General features: G+C 47.1%; 3 protein-coding genes across 3 annotated transcripts; 2 read left to right on the top strand and 1 right to left on the bottom strand.

Annotated features, from left to right (window-relative positions):
• The first annotated feature begins 247 nt into the window (after positions 1 to 247).
• LOC135378946 (putative nuclease HARBI1) lies at positions 248 to 2,713 on the top strand. Its single transcript, XM_064612134.1, has 4 exons — positions 248 to 469; positions 526 to 861; positions 1,120 to 1,264; positions 2,316 to 2,713. The coding sequence occupies exons 1-4, from the start codon at positions 248 to 250 to the stop codon at positions 2,711 to 2,713; spliced, it is 1,101 nt and encodes a 366-aa protein (XP_064468204.1).
• A 4,850-nt stretch (positions 2,714 to 7,563) lies between these two features.
• LOC135378937 (uncharacterized protein K02A2.6-like) lies at positions 7,564 to 8,598 on the bottom strand. The gene has a single exon (XM_064612124.1). The coding sequence runs from the start codon at positions 8,596 to 8,598 to the stop codon at positions 7,564 to 7,566; it is 1,035 nt and encodes a 344-aa protein (XP_064468194.1).
• A 2,884-nt stretch (positions 8,599 to 11,482) lies between these two features.
• Positions 11,483 to 12,193, top strand: LOC135378931 (uncharacterized). The gene has a single exon (XM_064612113.1). It carries the CDS (start codon positions 11,483 to 11,485, stop codon positions 12,191 to 12,193), a length of 711 nt encoding a protein of 236 aa, XP_064468183.1.
• The last annotated feature ends 6,505 nt before the right edge of the window (positions 12,194 to 18,698 follow it).

The raw sequence follows: 18,698 nt of genomic DNA, 5'->3' as shown, positions 1-18,698 counted from the left end.
GGGACAGGACCTAAACACTCATCTACTTATTACCGTCTTGGGCCTCGATCTTGAGCTGCGCATAGCGATCGTTATAGCTATTATTTGAAATTGCCGCGCCGCCACGTCACGGAACGTCACTGAAACGCAATGAAGCTCCGCCCTCTCGTAGCGCGCGATATTTCACCGGAGATAGCGCGCGTTAAGCGCGTAGCGATCGTTATATTTTAACGCAAACCTTCGGGTCGCGTTATGTGGTAACGCAAATATGGCTGACGTCGTTAGTGTGATTGCAGCTGCTCTTGTCGCTAGAAGCTTCAGACGGGAGCGAGTTTTTCGCTCGCCCGAGGATGCTTTCGCATACGACGAACAACAATTTCGAGACTTGTTCCGTCTTCCGAAAGACGCCGTACGTGCGCTGTGTGATGAGCTGCGCGACATTCTCAGTCCGAGGACTGCGAGGAGAACAGCGCTTTCTGTGGAAGCTAAGGTACGCAAGGGCCTATCGTCACAGACAGTAAAATGTGCTGTAATTATGTTTTGCAGGTGCTGATCGCACTGCGGTTCTACGCAACAGGGAGCTATCAAAGATGTGTCGGGCAGGAGGTCACTATTTCTATTGTACAATCTTGTGTCAGTGACTGCATCAGCAGTGTCAGTAAGGCGATATGTGACCTCCTCCTGACGCGGTATTGTAGTTTCCCGCGGACCGCGGAGGAACTGACGCACTTGAAGATGGGCTTCACCTCAGTATCGGGAATGCCAGCCTGCATAGGAGCCATAGACTGCACGCACGTTGCCATAATTGGCCCGTCAGAGCCAACCTACAGAGAATGTGTGTATGTCAACAGGAAGGGGTACCACTCCCTGAATGTGCAGATGGCATGTATCTTCAGTCCCAATTTTATAGTTGTGTTAGATTAGTTGTCCAAATGTGTTAAACAGCTCAAACAGGGGATAAGGAAGGCCTTTGAGAAACTATGAAAGCGCAAGATTAGCCTACTGCTTTTCAACTGCACAATATATTTTCATAGATTTATTCAGTGGTGGTACATTCCCCACCCCTCAAGAAAATCAGAACCACAACATTGCGGATTCTGTTTTTGGTCACAATAAGTACAATTTCTTTCTGTTCTATAGGTATGTGATACAGAGCTGTTCATACTCAATGTGAACGCAAGGTATCCTGGGAGTTCCCATGACTCTTTTATTTGGAGGCATTCCCTTCTTCGTGACCTTTTCATAGGGGGCCATATCACAAATGGCGAAGGTGGCTGGCTAGTTGGTGAGTCATCAGTCGGCTGACAGTAAAATTATTGATAGAAACATCATAATGCAAGATGAAGCCATATAGGGAGTTTCCACCTACGTCACATTGTGACGCGGCAGTGACATGGCATGCTTGTGAGCTCCTCCCAGTAGTGGTCACTTTTCGTGCTAACGGCATTGAAAGATGACAAACTGCGCTCCGCGACCATACTTTTTCAATGCGTCCATACTTTTCATAAAAGGAAATGTGAGAACGACAATAACAATGTGCCTTTGGGACAAAAAGAAGGGTACGGACGCGAACGGATTTCAAAACAACATCAAAGGCTTCGTTTTCGAGCAAATGCTAGATACACTCGGCAGCTACGCCGAAAAAGTGACCACCACCATAGCGGCCAAATGGGTTCGTTTGACGTCATGTGAGAACACCCTATACGTGTGTGTACAAATTGTGTGCAATACATTTTGCTTTTCATTTGTATGTGTTGGCATATTTTTTCCTTTTTGTGCATTTGGTATCCCTCAGTACCCCAATTTCCTAGAAGGGCTCATGTATATGTCATGAAAATATTTGGCCTTTCTTTTGCTCTCAAGATATTCGATGGCAGATAACTAAATGAACTACTCAATGTAGCGTGGTTGCACGCTATCCTAGTATTCATGGACCAAAATGAAAACTTGTATGGTACCGCAGCCTTGAAACGCAGAAGTTTTCCTGGATGGACCATTCTGAAACTCCAACAAATGCAAAGAGCGTACTAGATTTTAGTGCCCATTTTCCCTGCTTTAGTGTATTGAAGGCCTAAATGCCACCCCATTTCCATAGTTTTTAGTGCCAAAAATTTAAGGCCTAACTAATAATGCCAGATAATATAGTGATTTTAGTGTACACAACAAAGCAATAAATATGGCAAGCAAGCTGTTAAAATACATAATAAAGCATTGATAATGTCCATATACAAGAACGTAGACATGCTGTCCAATGTCACGTGTCCTATCCTTAGTGAGGTTCTTCGGTCGTTCATGGGTACCTGGAAAATATAAGTAAAATGAATCTGTAATTTCAGGTGACAGTGGGTACCCGCTTGAACCATGGCTTCTCACTCCAATTCTTGGCGAACAACAGTCTCCTCAAGAAGAGATGTTCAACATGGCACATGCACGTGCAAGAATTTTTATTGAGAGGTGTTTTGGGGTGCTAAAGTCAAGGTTTCGATGCCTTCTGCGCTTTAGAGCACTTCATTATAGCCCCACCAAAGCAGCATATATTGTCAATGCTTGTGCAGTCCTTCACAATATATGCAAGCTGTACCATGTTCCAGACCCTGACCCTGAACCTGTGGAAGATATGCCACTGGAAAACATGCAGGGCCTTATGAGTGGGCACATGCTCGACGGAAGTGATGTAAGGGCTCGTGGGGCAGCGGTGAGGCATTATGTTGTGCAGTACCTTGCACAAAGGTGACATTTCTGTGCAATACATGTGTGTGTGTGTTCGTGGTGTATGCCTACATTTTCTTTTCATTCCAATATGACACATCTAAGGTTACTTAGAAATTACAGATATACTTTCATGCTTCTGTGTTTGGTGGAATAGAAAGGAACCCAGGAAGCATAATGCTGCTATTAAGAGGAACCTCACCTTAATGTGCATCGCCTATGTCTTGTTCCAAAAAGGCAGAGGCAATAACAGACAGACTATTTGAAATGTCTGTTAATGCCCCTGCAATCTGGTGCAGCACTGTCTGGTTCTCCTGTTGCTGGTCCCTCATTTCTTTCATTAGGTTCACCAGCTCATCATGAGCTGAAGGCCTCGTAGAAGGTGGAGGCACTTGAAGAAAGAAAGTGTATGTTAGGGTGCAGATAATGGTAACTGAGAGACTAAACATTACTGTGCCTGTTAAGGTCTACAGCGCACAGATCTGCGAGCTTGGCACGATGGAAATGAATGATAGCATAATCAGTGTAGGACATTTGAAATTATATTGTCTGACCGAAGTTTGCTGCAAAGCTGTAATATAAAACAGGTATCTTATCACTATATCATGTTTTTATGACAAAGCATGATTTCAGCCGTTATAGAACAAATTTTTCTAAGAAGAACGTGTTTTTTTTTAATCTGATGAGTTGCAATATGCAAGTCAATGCAATGCAATATGCAAGTAGGTACCAGACTTAAACATATATACTGGGCTACCTTTAAGTCAATCCCCTGGGAACCAACTTTTTTTCCCCTCTCGCTGTCTGAATTAAGAGAAGCTCAAATCATGAGAGAGTGATCAAACACTGCAATAAAAAATAAATAATGCAATAAGACATATTTGGGCATCAGGAACTGCTGTCGTATGTGCTCTAGGTCAGCCACATTGAGGTATCAGAGTTTCAACTAATGACAGTCTACTGTTATTTTAAACACTCAGACACTGAATTGTGATATAGTAATAAGTAACACATGAACAGCGAAATTGATAACCTACCTCGTCGTGTTCTGCGACCCATTGGAGGCAAGAATGTGCGGGGACGAGGCAGCGGAGGTGGTGAACCCACTGTCCTTTCAGTCTCCTCTGTGCTTTCCTCTGCTCCATCCTGAAGGGACTCCGCTGTAGTTGCAGGTCCAGTTGCAGCCTCACTCTGCAGGTTAAGTGGCACCAAATGTGCCTGCGATGGGCCAGGTAGAACCTTGAGAGAATAATAAGAATAACTGGGGTTTACGTCGCAAGAGACAAAATAAAATGAGACTACATATCCCGCATTACAAAATGTTCCAATGTTCAACCGTAGAAGTGAACTAAGCACAACGGTATAGAGATTTTAGTGCTTCTTACCTCACTTTCCTGAATTAGTGGGTCACCACTTACTGCGTGGATCCCAATAAGGGCAGCTAGCCTCTTCTTCAGAGGGGTCATCTCAGGAGCAGTCTTTTCTCCCCCTCCAGTTCGCTGCAGGTCTCTCCTACTGCCAGCAGCTTTCTCTTTTACCTTACACCTCCAATCTGACCAGACCTGAGATACAATTTGTTAATCTTGTTGTACACACACTTGTAGAGAAATTACCAGACACCCTTCAATACTCACCTTTTTCCATTTATCTGCTGTTTTTGCAGGGCCTGCTGCATTTAATTTTTCACACAAAAATTTCCAATGCTCCTCCCTTACTTGTATAGTAAAATTTGGCGTCAGTTTATTGTCGAGTAGAAGGGGGGTTTCTTCCATATGAGTAAGCAATATATCATATTGTTCTCGGGATGTTTTCTGACTCCTCGCTCGACTGCCCATTACACAAAATCGCTGTGGACGAGTTAGAACAAGTGACGCGTGGATCGAACACGACAGATTTGCAGATGCACGGTCAGTCGTCTGCAATGAAGGAATACCAAAGCAGACGACAGACACCGGACATAAAGGAACGTTTGCAAATGTAAATTTGTTGCAGGCAGTTAATATTGGCTCTCCCGCACAAATGACTTGTCACCACATTTATTATCCTGAACCTTTAGATGAAACATAAACACGTTGGTACAGAGGTACGAAGGAGACGACAGTTTTGCACCCAGTGACGAGCCTACGTCGCTCGTAGTTCGTCGATGAAACACCGTATCTTCAGTGGGTTCAAACATTACACAAACCGGAAGGTGATTACATTTACCAGTGACTGCATGCGCTCTGAGACTTACAGACATCAACACATCAGCAAATAGCGAGAGCACACACCTTGCAGCGGGCTATGCGAAACCCGTACGCGATCAGAGACCACTTCGTCACACCACCATACACGATTACCACCAATTCCAGTCATCATAATTACAAAGTATGTTCTCAACGAGCAACGAAGACGTACTGTGATGACGCACATCACCGCTGCACACCACATTTTGACGGTATTGACACCGGCAGTTGACATGTCCACAGCACAGCAAAGCGCAGCACACTACTTCGCAAACAGGTTTATACAACTCTCCGGTACAAGGCCACCATCACTCTCCCTGCACAAACATTTATGTGGTCTCGTGAAACTATTTCGTGGTCTTCTAAAGGTATAGCTATAGCCACCGAGCAATAACTCCGTAACTTATTGACGCTCTGCCATTTTGTTTGGCACATAACACGAACGTAAACAAACGCAACGGCGGCAGCGATTCGCCGGACGCTAATACTCTCGCGACCAGCGCCATTCTTGCTGGCTGGAGGGGATGGGAGGAGCCGCGTTACGGATAGCGCACGTTATGAAGAAATTTAACGCAACGCGCGTTACGAGGACCCGATAACGCTCGGTAAATGTGGGCGGAGCTTGAGAATAGCGAAAAGTTCAAGATCGAGCCCTTGGAATCCGGTTACAATAATGATATCAGTGCCATGTGAACTAGCCGAGCATTTTCTGGCATAAACATTAAATGAGTGAAGACCCCAAAAAATGTAAGCACTGCTTACGTGCATTTCACAACCTGCATTTTTATTACTAAGATGCTCTCTTCGTAGCAAGAGGGCAAGGGTGCTGGCAATGTTGCACATGTTCATGAAATGTAGAACCAGAGACATAGAAAAAAATTGACAGCATATCATGATCTGAATCATGTCATTGTGTCCGTGTTTCTCTGTCTCCTGTTCTACATTTGTTAATCTTTTTGTGTAGTTGCTGGATTTTAGCCCAACATCAGCGGTCAGCAATTAGAGAACGTCCAGAACATGCAAGGCATATATTTCCTCATTCTCCGCCTTCCTCATTCAAATAGCGCTGAAGAAGTAATCGTGCGAAGAAACAATACAACAGTGAAGCTGGCTTCAGTACACTACAATATGTCACATGTAACAATATATAGTATACCTCAGTGTTTCCCAAACCGTGTGTCAGGACCCCCATTGAGGCCGCGATAGCCCAAGCGGGGCCCAAGAGACGCTCAACGGCTTAACCGCTTAGCGCGCTGACACTAGTGCAACGTAGAGTCAATAAATAGCTGGCATAAAAACAGCGGTTCAATTTCACAGCGTGTAGCAAAGCAACGGAGAATTCTCGCTTCCCTAAGCATAAGATAAGTACATTTGTGTTCCTAGTACTGCAAGCACTGCCCATCACCTGCACTCAGCGTTGACTATATCATTGACTGTGCTGATACAGGTAGAACGATGTGAGAGCTGCTGAGCTTTCAGCCAGAGAATATTATATTTGGCGCCAGCGTATCTCGACGTTTACGTGCTGCAGAATCAGACCTGAGAAGACTTATATATAAGTTTATATATTATATCCAAAGTTTATATATTCTATCGCGGCAACCTTGTGATGCATGGGCGCTGTCACGCGGGGTAACTTCAGCAAGTAAACATTTCCGTTGCAACACAGTCACCAAATTATGATTCCTTTTCCTCTCTCTACGTTCCAGAAACATACGGTTTCTGAGTCAAGGCAATACAGTTGCGAGCGCAGTTGATATACAGAAGTATATACAGATACCGTACCGTGAACACCACCATCCCAAAAGTGGTTGCCACGGTTTCGGTTTTGGTCCATTTGCATGTTAAAATTTTGGGATAGATATTTTAATACACGTGCGTGTGTGTGTGTGTGTGTGTGTTAGCGCCGCGAAGCAACTGTGGCTATGAGCGACGTACAGATGTGGATAGACGGAGAGAGGATAGCAGGAAGGAGTGGGGGACAGGGGGGTTAATACACGTGCGTGTTTCAAAATTTTTAAACGTGGTGTGGCTTTTAACTAGGACAGTCTCCCATACCGGTATCTGGCTTTTGTTCAAGACGTCCTAATTAAAGAGTGAATTAATGAATTTAGGTAAATAGTCATTATAGTCTTTCTTGGAAAAATAGCGTCTGACCGTAGAACTCAACTGTGAAAATGACGTGCTCTCGTGGCTTTTTTATAAAAATTTGTCCAAGCTGAAACACACACACACAATAAACAGGAACGTGCCACAAAGGCATACTTGGTGCCTTACTTAAAGGCATACTTGGTGGTCGTAGCCCTCTTTAATACAGAATTTTTGTAATAAAACAACTAGAACTACCTGTACATTAGTGTAGACGATGTCTGCCGTAGCATTGAAGCGTACACCCAGCCGAGTGGAACCAAACTGAACCAGTTTATTTCTGCCTCATATCTGAAGTAAGGTACAACAGGGGGTGGGGCGTATTACATCGCACGAGACGATATCTTATCGCTGGCTTCAGATCACAAAGGAACATCTTAGATGCTTTATGTTACATATATACTCTTTTTCCGGGTTATCAACTCATAACCGAAACAAGGTTTACTTTAGTCACACAATAGAAACATTTGAAATTACACTTTACCGATTTATGACCAAACCTTCAAAACTCAGGTGCTGGGTAACGAGAAGGTTCGCGTCGTTGCCGTTGGCTTCTTCGGAGCCCAGGACAGGAGTCTGGCTCACGTGGTGTAGGACCTTCCGGCTGATGGGTTTCTGGTCGCAGTGCTTCTCTGTTGCGTCGAAGTAGCTGGTTCTCTTCTGTTTCCACGAAGTAGGAACGGGGTATTGCTGCTTTACCGAGCACCACTGCAGGAGCCCAGATCTTGTCGTGGCTGGTGTAGAGCCTCACCGCTTCTCCGGGCCGTAGTTCACGCTGTGGACGTGCCGTCCTGTTGTAGAATACTGACTGGCGGCGGTGAAGCTCCCGAAGGCGCTCTGTTACTCTTTTTGCTGGAATAGCCCTTGGGGACAGGGTGGACTGGTGGGCAGGTACCATCGTTCGCGTGTGTCGCCCCATGAGCCGCTCGGCTGGAGACCTCAGAATGGGATCACGTGGTTGGTTCCTCCACTCTAACAATGCGGCAAAGTACCGTGGCGCCCCGTACGCGTGTTTCTTGAGTAGCCTCTTTGCTTCTCGTACCGCTCTTTCCGCAAGTCCGTTCCCACGGGGATACCTGGGGCTCGATGTGATGTGCTTAATCAGAACGCTGCGAAGAAAAGAAGTGAATTCAGCGCTGGAGGAGGGAGGTCCGTTATCACTTTTGAGCACCATCGGTAGTCCATGAGTTGCAAAAGCTACAGTGCATACGGAAATCAAGTCCTTTGCAGTTGTGTGACGCAATGGACGGAGCTCGTAAAAGAACGAATAGGAGTCGACCAACACCACATACCCAGTACCGTTATGATAGAAAAGATCAACGCTGACATCTTGCCACGGGTAGTTAGGAGATTCATGACTAAGCATTGGTTGCTTGGGGTTTCGTGGCATGTCACGCTGACACTCTGGACAGCCTTGAACGTGGTGGTTGACATCCAAGTACATGTGCGGCCAGTAAAATACCTCTCGGGCCCTGCGCAACATTTTCTCGATTCCTGTATGAGGGTCATGCAAGGATTCCAGTACCTCTTTCCGCATGGACGGTGGAATGATGAGACGATTGCTGCGCAGTACAATGCCGCCTTCGGTATGTATCTCGTCCCTATACGGCCAGTAGTCCCTGGGTGCTTCTGGAACGTCCCGCTTATCGGCTGGCCAGTCCGTCGCTGCAAATGTGCGAAGCGTGACAAAACATTCATCGTTATCTGTCGCCACCTTCACCTGCTGCAGGCGTTCATCGCTTGCCGAGATGTGCTTCAGGGCGCTGATAACATAGGCCTCCTGTTCCAACTGATCCTTGCTGGGGAAGCGTGACAAAGCATCGGCGATTGGGATGTCTTTTCTCAGTTGGCACTTGACAACAATGTCGTATTTTTGAAGAAATAACCGCATTCTTTGTAGCCGAAGTGGGCACTGCACCAATGGTTTTGCAAAGATAGTTTCCAGGGGCTTGTGATCTGTGGGCACCTTGACTTTCGGCTTGCCTAGAATGAAATCATGGAACTTGTTACAACCGAAGACGATTGCTAGCATCTCTTTTTCAATTTGGGAGTAGTTGCACTGGGAACTTGTGAGCGACTTAGATGAGTATGCCATCGGATGATCTTCTTGGCTTAAGACTGCGCCTACACCTTCGCTGCTTGCGTCGACGGATAGAACCACAGATTTAGTTACATCGTAAAATGCTAACACTGTTGTGTTCGTTAAGCAGTGGCGGAGCTCCTCGAAGCTGCGTTGTTGATCTTCGGACCATTCCCAAACTACATCCTTTTTTAGAAGCTTCCGCAGCGGCGCACTGATCGTGGACATGTTAGGAATAAATTTCGACACGAATGTCACCATTCCTAAGAAGATCTGCAGTTCTTTTTTGCTAGCGGGGACCGGAAAACTGACGACGTCGTTAATTCTTGACGGATCCAGCTTGAGACCATTACCTGTGAGTGTGAAGCCCAGATACTGTACTCCTGTGTGACAGAAGACGCATTTCTTTGGGTTAAGCTTCAAATTGACGTTGCGGTAGGTTTGCAGGACACTTCTGAGGTTCTCGTCGTGCTCAGCCATTTTTGATCCCCAAACTAAGATGTCATCCATTACGACAATAGCGTTCTTGTGATGCTCAAACGTTTGGTGCATGATTCTTTGAAATACTTCTGGGGCGGTGCTGATACCGAAAGGCATCCGTAGGAATCTGTAACGGCCAAACGGTGTGTTCATAACGCACAGCATAGAACTGTCATGGTCAAGCACAACTTGCCAAAACCCATGTGCGGCGTCCAACTTTGAAAAGTATTTTGCGCCACACAGCTGGCGTTACGTCGTCGAGGGTCCATATAGGGTCATGCTCACGAAAGAGCACTTTGTTTAGCCCTTGCGGGCCCAAACAGATACGAATCTTGTCGCCTTTTTGAACCACTACCATGTGACTGGCCCAGCCACTTGGTTAAGTCACTATCTCAATGATGCCGTCGCGGACTGTAGAGAAAAGAGGAGGAGGACAGGGCTCTTAGGCTCGGCGGTTGGACGAGGACGAGGAGCACGAGAGAAATAATAAAGGTTCAGTTTGGTAGAAGGCATCAGAACTGTCGGTCAGGAATCCTTGGGTCCGATTTGAAACATATTTGGTGCCGAAACCCGGGAGCGACTACCCTTCTCGATGCCCGTTGACCTGTTAGACGGCCTGAAGCGGTCCCGAGCAGCAGTCACTCGTACCATCAATCGACTACGTGAACCCCGGACAGGAGAGGTTTCCCTCGAAGATGTTGAAGTCGACGTCGAGTACTTAGTGGCGAGGAAGGCTACGCTGCAAGACTTAGACAGTCAGATCCTGGCGCTGACCGGCGAAGAGCAGTATGACCAGGAAGTCGAAAGCATCCTGGAATATGAACAGCAGCTCGAAGCGGCCATCACGCGCGCGAGACGGGTCCTTCGAACGGCAGGACAGCTCACATCGCCGGTTGCGCCGTCCGCCGCGCTAGGCGATTCCAGTCACAGAGAATCAACCAGCCGTTCTGTTTCCTTGCCGAAGCTGCAGATTCCAAAGTTCGGAGGAAAGTTGCAAGACTGGGCCAGGTTCTGGGAACACTTCCAGGCAACGATCCACAACAACGGTGCGCTAGCTCCAGTCGAGAAGTTTAAGTATCTCCTGTGTTACGTTACCAATGAGGCCAAGCGCGCCATTGATGGGATCAGCCTTAGTGAAGCTAATTGCCAGACAGCTGTTGACGCCCTGAGGCAGCGGTTCGGACGGTCCGATCTCCTTGCAGCCGAGCACATCGATAAGCTGTTGTCGCTCCGCGCAGCGCAAGATTCTGGGGACGCGACGCAGCTGCGTCACTTGTTCGACGAAGTCTCGCGCCATACGAGGACCTTGGAATCACTGGCAATTCCGCAGTCTGGCTATGATGTGGTGCTCTATAGGGTTGTTACTCGCTGCCTCCCACCCGATCTCTTTGTGCAGTTTCGGCAGAGAAGGAAGGAATTGGCCTCTCCTAGCGAGAGCGCGACAGCGCCGACCACAGAGTCTTGTATGCGCGCATCGTCCACTGCCGCGGAGGTTCGTGCACTGATGGACTTCCTACGCATTCAAGTGGAAGCAAGGGAAAGGCGCTCTTCACCGACCTCTGCATACGCCTCCGGTCCACGCGGAACACGAGCCGCCAGCTGCCTTGCCTTCAGTCGCAGCGCTGCCAGCTAATGTGCGCACAGAGTCACGCCCTGATGGAGCTCCGCCAGCACCACCGCCCGATCTCCCTTCGTGTGCCCTTTGCCGCGCGTGCGATCACCGCACGGCGACTTGACCAGCGCCGCTCACACCCGAGGGAGAACGGCGAAGCCTCACGTCAGCGCGTCGATGCTTCCGCTGTGCCAAGCGGAACCACTTGGCCCGTCAGTGTTGCTTTTCAGCTAGTCTCACGTGTACCAGATGCCACGGACAACACTTGACTGTGCTCTGCGACATACAACCGAAGCGCGAGAGCGCACCGTCCCGAGCGTTGGATCGGTTTCATCATCACCAGCGCCAACACCTGAAATCCAAGCCACCACAGCGTCAACCTCGTCTACTGTCACATTTCTGCAGACCGCTGTGGCACAGGTTGCCGGCCCTGGCGGATCCGCATCCGCACGTATTCCTCTCGACAACGGAAGTCAGAGAACATTCATCACCGGGGAACTCGCTCAGCGGCTTCGATGCCCGGGATTGGCATCCGAAAACCTGTCGGTATTGGCGTTCGGCTCCACGCAACCATCTACGCGTCGCACATACCAGAAGGTGTCCCTGCGTATCGATGGCTTACATCAGTCGTTGGAAGTAGAGGCCATCGCTATCCCACAGATCCGCAAGTCGCTCAGCCCACCTGTGGATGCCCGGATCTTGCAAATGCTGCACGATCGTGGCCTCTCTCCGGTCACAACGACTTGTCTATCGCAGAACGTCGACGTGCTGGTAGGCGCGAACTACTACTGGCGATTTGTGTCTCGCAGAATAGAGCGCCTTCCCAACAACATCACAGCCGTGGAAACGATATTTGGGTGGATCGTCCAAGGTGTAGCCCCACTGCATTCCTCTGTACCAGACTTTCCTGCACCACGTCACTTCTATGCTGCACGCATGACTCGCCCGAGCATGAGCTGAACAACCTGTGGCGACTAGATGCATTACGTATCACAGATTCTGACATAGCCGCTCCCACCGGAGCAGCAGACCTCCAAATGTTTCAGGAGAACATCAAGTGGCAGACAGATCGGCACGAGGTTCCCCTCATAATCAACGAATAAACGAAGTCTTTGATTGCGCCAACACCTTTGAAAACATCGCTGAACTCTCTTGTCAAATCGCGGTTGGTGGTCTCGACAACGTAAAGTCGCTTTACTAGTTCCAACTCTTCGGAAGCTGATCCACTCAGCGTAAATGGAACTGCTTCCCTGACTACGAAGAACAGCGGTTTTGTCTTTGCGCCTTGGTAGTCGAGACGAAGCTTCACTTTTCCTATTGCTCGCACACTGTCCCCGAAGAATCCCTTAAGTATTGCTGAGCAAGGTTCCATTTCGCAATTATGACGCTTAAGGTCACCATACGAAATGACACAGCAATCCGCCCCGGAATCTATTCTTGCAACTTGCCTCTTTCCTTCGCAATTGATCTCCACTGCCAAAAAAAAAAAAAGAGTCTCGGCTTGCGGCATTTACCCGAAGGGTATTAAAGTGATAGTCACCATCATCCTGGCTTTCGGAAGATACCTCTTCGTAGTCTAGCCCTTTGATTTTCCCGGGCCTTCGTCTCCCCTTGCGAATATTACCTTGTCGACTGCCGTTGTAGAGCCTTCTGGTGCTGGACCAGCAGACCCTCGCAAATTGATATCTTTTCCCGCTCGTTTTACAAGTCTTTCACTTAGCTGGACATGTCCTGTTTCCATGACGTTCATAACCACATTGCTTGCAGTTGGCATCTTTAACGGCATCAGGATTCTTCAGCGCGGGAGCATCTTGTTCGTATGTCAGGTTGACGCTTCCTTTACTTGGATTCGTTCACATTGTTCTTTACTCTTCTCGTGCGTTCGACAAGCGGACACCACACGATCATAACTTGAATCATCCTTGATAAATTGCCTTTGCAGGTCCTTGTCTTTAGTGCCTAGAATGATTCTTGTCCGCGACATTTGATTTTCCATCTCTCCAAAATCGCATTGCTTTGCTAGGAGTTTTAACTCTGTTAACCATTCGTCGAATCGCTCATCAGGTCTTTGGTCTCTGGTGCCGAACAAATAGTCCTGGTATGTCAAATTAACAGACGGTTTGCATCGTTCTTCAAATTTCCTTTTAACGGCTTCGATATCGTTCTTCTCTTCCTCGGTATCAAACGTTAGAGTTTCGAAAATTTTGCGTCCCTCCTTGCCTATGACAACCAAAAAGGTTGCAGCTTGTACTTCTTTCGGCTGGGACTTAAGGTGTGTCGCTGTAGCGAAGAGATTGAACTCACTAGACCAGACTTTCCATGCCATGGCGAGGTCGGTGTTCGTCGTATCCAAAGGCTTGGGCGGTGTGGTTGGTGTCGCCGTTGCTTGGGTATCCTGCATACCGGTGGAAAGCCTATTGCTGCTCATCCCACTCCTGACACCATGTAGACGATGTCTGCCGTAGCATTGAAGCGTACACCCAGCCGAGTGGAACCAAACTGAACCAGTTTATTTGTGACTCGTATCTTAAGTAAGGTACAACCGGGGGTGGGGCGTATTACATCGCACGAGACGATATCTTATCGCTGGCTTGGGATCACAAAGGGACATCTTAGATGCTTTATGTTACAATTAGTTTCGCTTTTACGCGTATGCGGGTGGAGGAACCTTATCTGCCAGGTATTTTGACATTCTAATTTCCTTAATTCACTAAGATGTAAATTTTTTTAATGAAGCCGTTTTTCTTTCTTTCGAGAAACAGAAAGAGCAGAATCGCTGGCAATTTTTCTTGATGTTCATTTTAGATATGAGATGAATCCTTCATATCTGCATGCCTCAAATTATTATCCACAGAGGTAACATTTGTTTGTAGTGTACCGTTTCAGGTTTTCCATTACGGAGACACCTCGCTCGCACTATTCTACTTTCCTTATTATCCGTAGGGGCGTCGGAAGTCCTTCACGGCAAGGGGGAGCGAGCCCTAACCAAACCCAACCCAACCTAACCTAACCTGGAGGAGAACACTGCGGGATATGGAGTTAGAGATTGAGAAGTGCGGCATATGCAAAAATAGGATCCACTAGCAATGACTCGTCCAGGTGATCTGATGACGGTTGACGCTGTAATGCAGATGGGGAAGGCCATCTCGCGGTCTTGATTACCTTGAGGCGAAAAAACTCGCACTAGAGCAGCAGAAACTGAAATGATTGTTGATGGCTTCACTAAAGGCGGTAACACAAATTTATAGAAGTGAGCCTGCGATGGCGTGTTTCCTCATTTTAAAAAAATCCATGTTATCGCCAAAAGTACATTGATTTCTTCGGCAAATGGGGGTTATTGCTGCACTATACGCTCTGTCGATTATTGTAGCCATGGCTGAGGCAAAAACAGCCAGATAAGCTTCACGAGTAATCAAACGTACCAGCGAACTCCTTGCTACAGGATCCCAGTACCCCAATAATATCCCCAAGACATCCCTACATGGTCGCTAACGTCCTGAATATCCGGATATCCATGCAATCCTCATGGGACGTCCCAGAGCGACATTCGCGGTTCGGTTTTACTCCGCAAATATCTGATGTCGCAGATGCGTCTGCAAAATACCGCGCTTTGGATGTTTGGAAGGAAGAAGTAGCGTGCAGATCTCAGAGATGTCCATGGATTGAACGTCACAGGAACGTCGCCAGGACGTCGTTTGGAGATATACGGATAAATTTGTGATGTTTGTGACATCTTGTTCCAGCAGCAACGTTTTTCTTGTGCTGAGCGCAAGATAAAACTAGACATAGGGGACTAGTAAAATCATGTATTTCTATCGTCGGCGTGCTGCTGCTCTTTCAAAATATTTGTCTGTGTGCAACACTCGTCACGTAACAGAGGAATTCGATCAATTTTGTAGCTCCACCAAACAAGTAGTCACATTATAGACAATAGCTTGAATTGCAAACATGGTATTTGACAAGAAGGCATGCTAGAAACACTATTGAGTATACCTTGACACTGCAGATAGACTGGTTATTTGCGAAGTCGCACCGCCGCACCATGTTGCAAATGTTTCACGCCCCAATACATTTAGCGAACATGCCATCAACATCTCCACTGAAGGCTTCCCTGCGTTGACCAAAAACAAGGCACTGTCCTTTGCTTGGGAGCAAATCTGCGTTTTCATGTACCATATAGGCAAGGCTGCTCCATGGCATGTCACTGCTCTCCGTGTAGTAGGTATGCACATACAGTATCACGTAGATATAGTACTCATTCGGGTGAATTTCGTTTTTACTCGTCTTTTACGTACTACTTTTAAAACCGGTGTTCATTTTCATTCTGCGGTAAAAGAGTTGAAATGAAATCTGTCTCGAATGAGACTTGCGGACAAAATATGGGGTGGCGGGATCCTCAGAGCGAAAGTTCGGGGGGGGGGGGGGGCGGCAGAGCCACCTTGAAAACTCAAGGAGAGGTGGACTGCCCCTCTGCCCTCACATTACGACGCCCCTGATTACCCCAATTTCCGACGATACCGAAACAAAACCGGAGCAGCTTTCCAAACCAGGGCTCCGGAACGTACCAACAACAGTTAAAAACGATAAAGAAAGAAAAGAGGGAGGAAGGAAGCAGCAAAAAAGGTATATTCGCTGGAACCGCAACGGGGCAAAAACCATTGTCAACACGTTTTTCTTGTGCCGGCCATCGTAATTTTGCAGCCTTTCTGAACCCTGATGTGAATTACAGGCCCAAATAGTGACAAATTAGCAAGCAAGCATCCGTGCTGCTCATTTTTTGGCGTTTTACGTCGTTGGAAGTGCAAATTGTTGCGCCCAACACTAGCGCCACCTTCGCGTTCACCTAAAATTGCTCCCCGACCTTGTTTAACCTCTACATTAATAACCTACTACTGCGATTGGAGGAAGAGTTTAGGAAGAGTTGAGGGACATCAGCCTGAAAACACTAACACCAACAGGACAACTGGATAAAACAACAGTGTCACCTCTAGCGTTCGCGAACGATATCGTTCTCATTGATCCATCTGAAGAAAACCTGCAACGCATGCTAGACATATGTACAGAAGAAGCTGAAAAGGACGGATTTAAATTTAACATATGAAAAACTCTTTGTATGCAATACAAGGGCGAACCCACTACTGCACAATTCACCCTTCAATGACACCAAATAGCCCGTGCCAACGAGTATAAGTACTTGGGTGTCACTATTCTCAGCAAAGAACAATACTTGGAGAAACATGAATTAAACATCGTTAAGAAATCAAACCGACTCAAAGAGCACATATGGAATTTGGCCAAACATCCTTATAACCAATATACAGTATTAAGAATACTATGGAAATCGACAGCAGTACCAGCCCTCACTTATGCGAACGACAGTATCATCTTCTCAACAGACACACTCAGATCGCTAGACCGCCACCAGTGAGAACTTGGGAAATGGAGCCTTGGGGGAAATTTCGTGACATTTTCCGCTCGGGACGCAAGATCGAAGACTCACTACCTTGGACGACTAATTCATCTACCAGCAACTTCAACAGCAAAGAAAAGTTTCCAACATATTCGCTTTCTCGGCCTAACAACCAGTTGGATCAACAAAATGAACCAATACGATAGAAAGTACAGCGGGAGAACCAGAAGACACAAGGTAAGAAACGAAAAAGAATGGACACAAATCACCACTGAAGAGATCAACAGTAGTAATTATACAACCCAAGTTTTGCACCGAAAATCCACGGCAAGTATTGCACTTTTTAAAATTTTAAAATAGTGCATAATCTGACTCAATGCAATACTTGTCGTGGATTTCTTATGTAAAACTCGGGTTGTACAAAAAAAATAACTAAACAGAAAGGGAGCAGACAGAGAGAAACAATTTATTTGAAAATTAACGACGCCATCTTGAAAAACGCACTCCGGTGCGGGCAGCTGGGGCAGGACTGTTGCAGAGGCAGGTGGCAAGCATAAGACACCAGATGAGATGGTACCTCCGTCATGTGGATATGCGTGTAAGAGAGAGACAGAACAACAGGTTACTAGCATCAGGTGAAAATGGCAACATTGTTCAACAAGTCTAAGCATGCCAAAGCGCGGGGAAAAGGCCTAACCGCTACTGCTAAACAGCACGGAGAAAACACTACACATCGGGGAAAAAGCTTAAGGCAATTGACTAGGCCTAACCACAGCGTCATCACCTACAGAATTCAACGTCTAACACAAGACAAGAACCACAAAAGTACTAGTCACACAACGCTAAACATGCGACAACATGAACAAAAGGCTTGGTCACTGCTAAACAAGTCCAAACATGCGTGTACAGGGAATATTCGTTACGGCGAACATGTGAGGAAATGCTTAACACGAGCGCGGTAAAACAACGCGCAAACATCGGTAAATCACCCACGTTTTCCCCCTGCGGTGACGGAGCGTCCGATCCCAACGACAGCTAGGGATCAAGTGACGCAGAGCGGGGACAACGGAGCGACCGACCGCACATCTTCTCCTGATGAGAGCCAGCATGACATCATCACCCAAGAATGCATCTGTACGGTTCAAGGACGCGTACACTCTATACAGGAGACCTATTATTTATTGAATCATCATCCCAAGATTCTTTCATTTTTACAAGTATAATGATTGCATAAAATAGAAAACCTACTGCAGAAGAGCACCATGCATGAAAACTGATCGTAGGAATTCCAAAGTTCTAAATAAGACTTGCAAAAGAACAAAATATCCTAACACGTAACTCCATCAATGGCTAATAAGAGGACTAGGCACTCAACAAATCAACACAGAGTATGGGTAACAAGGAGCGCAGAACGATGCGACTGCTCCATCCGACAGCTAGGCAGAGAACTGACTCGTAATGGTATTTTCTCCTGTATAAAGTCAGAGCCATTTATAGGGAGAGTTTGGCCATTCTCTGATCTTTTGCCGCCTCGTGGGTCGAGCCTATTTTGACGTCAGAGTCGTCGTTGCGCCGCCCAAAAAGCCTGAATCCAAGCAGAATCCGCGTATCAGCCATCTGATGCGCGCCCTATTGATGCTGTCCGTCAGCTTTGTTGTGGCAATGAATGCAATCTACAGGAATAACCGGCTTATGACCCACCGACGCCTGTGATAAGGGGGGGGGGCTTTGTTGCCAAACTGAAAGAGCTCAAGGACGAAGGGCTTTCGAAGGACAATGTACGCACGTGTCTTTCCTCCTTGCATCGTAAACAACGATCAGCATCAATATGACGTCGGCGAGAACGGCTGACAACGGGACAACAATAGAGCACGGCGAGGGAGGTGGCTTAGCCGTGACGTCACATGACGCGCTTCAAGTTAGGCTCCTCCTAATGGCCAAACTCTCCCTATATACAGCTCCATATAAAGTCCCGCAGCTGCACCCCCTAGCGGTTACTTTCTCAACTAATCTCACGACAAAATTATTAAGAATCACGCCAGTGCTGCTCTCATC

The sequence above is a fragment of the Ornithodoros turicata genome, chromosome 1 (assembly GCF_037126465.1).
Source record: "Ornithodoros turicata isolate Travis chromosome 1, ASM3712646v1, whole genome shotgun sequence".
Taxonomy (NCBI): Eukaryota; Metazoa; Arthropoda; class Arachnida; order Ixodida; family Argasidae; genus Ornithodoros; species Ornithodoros turicata.
This window is presented reverse-complemented; position numbering and strand designations above follow the sequence as displayed.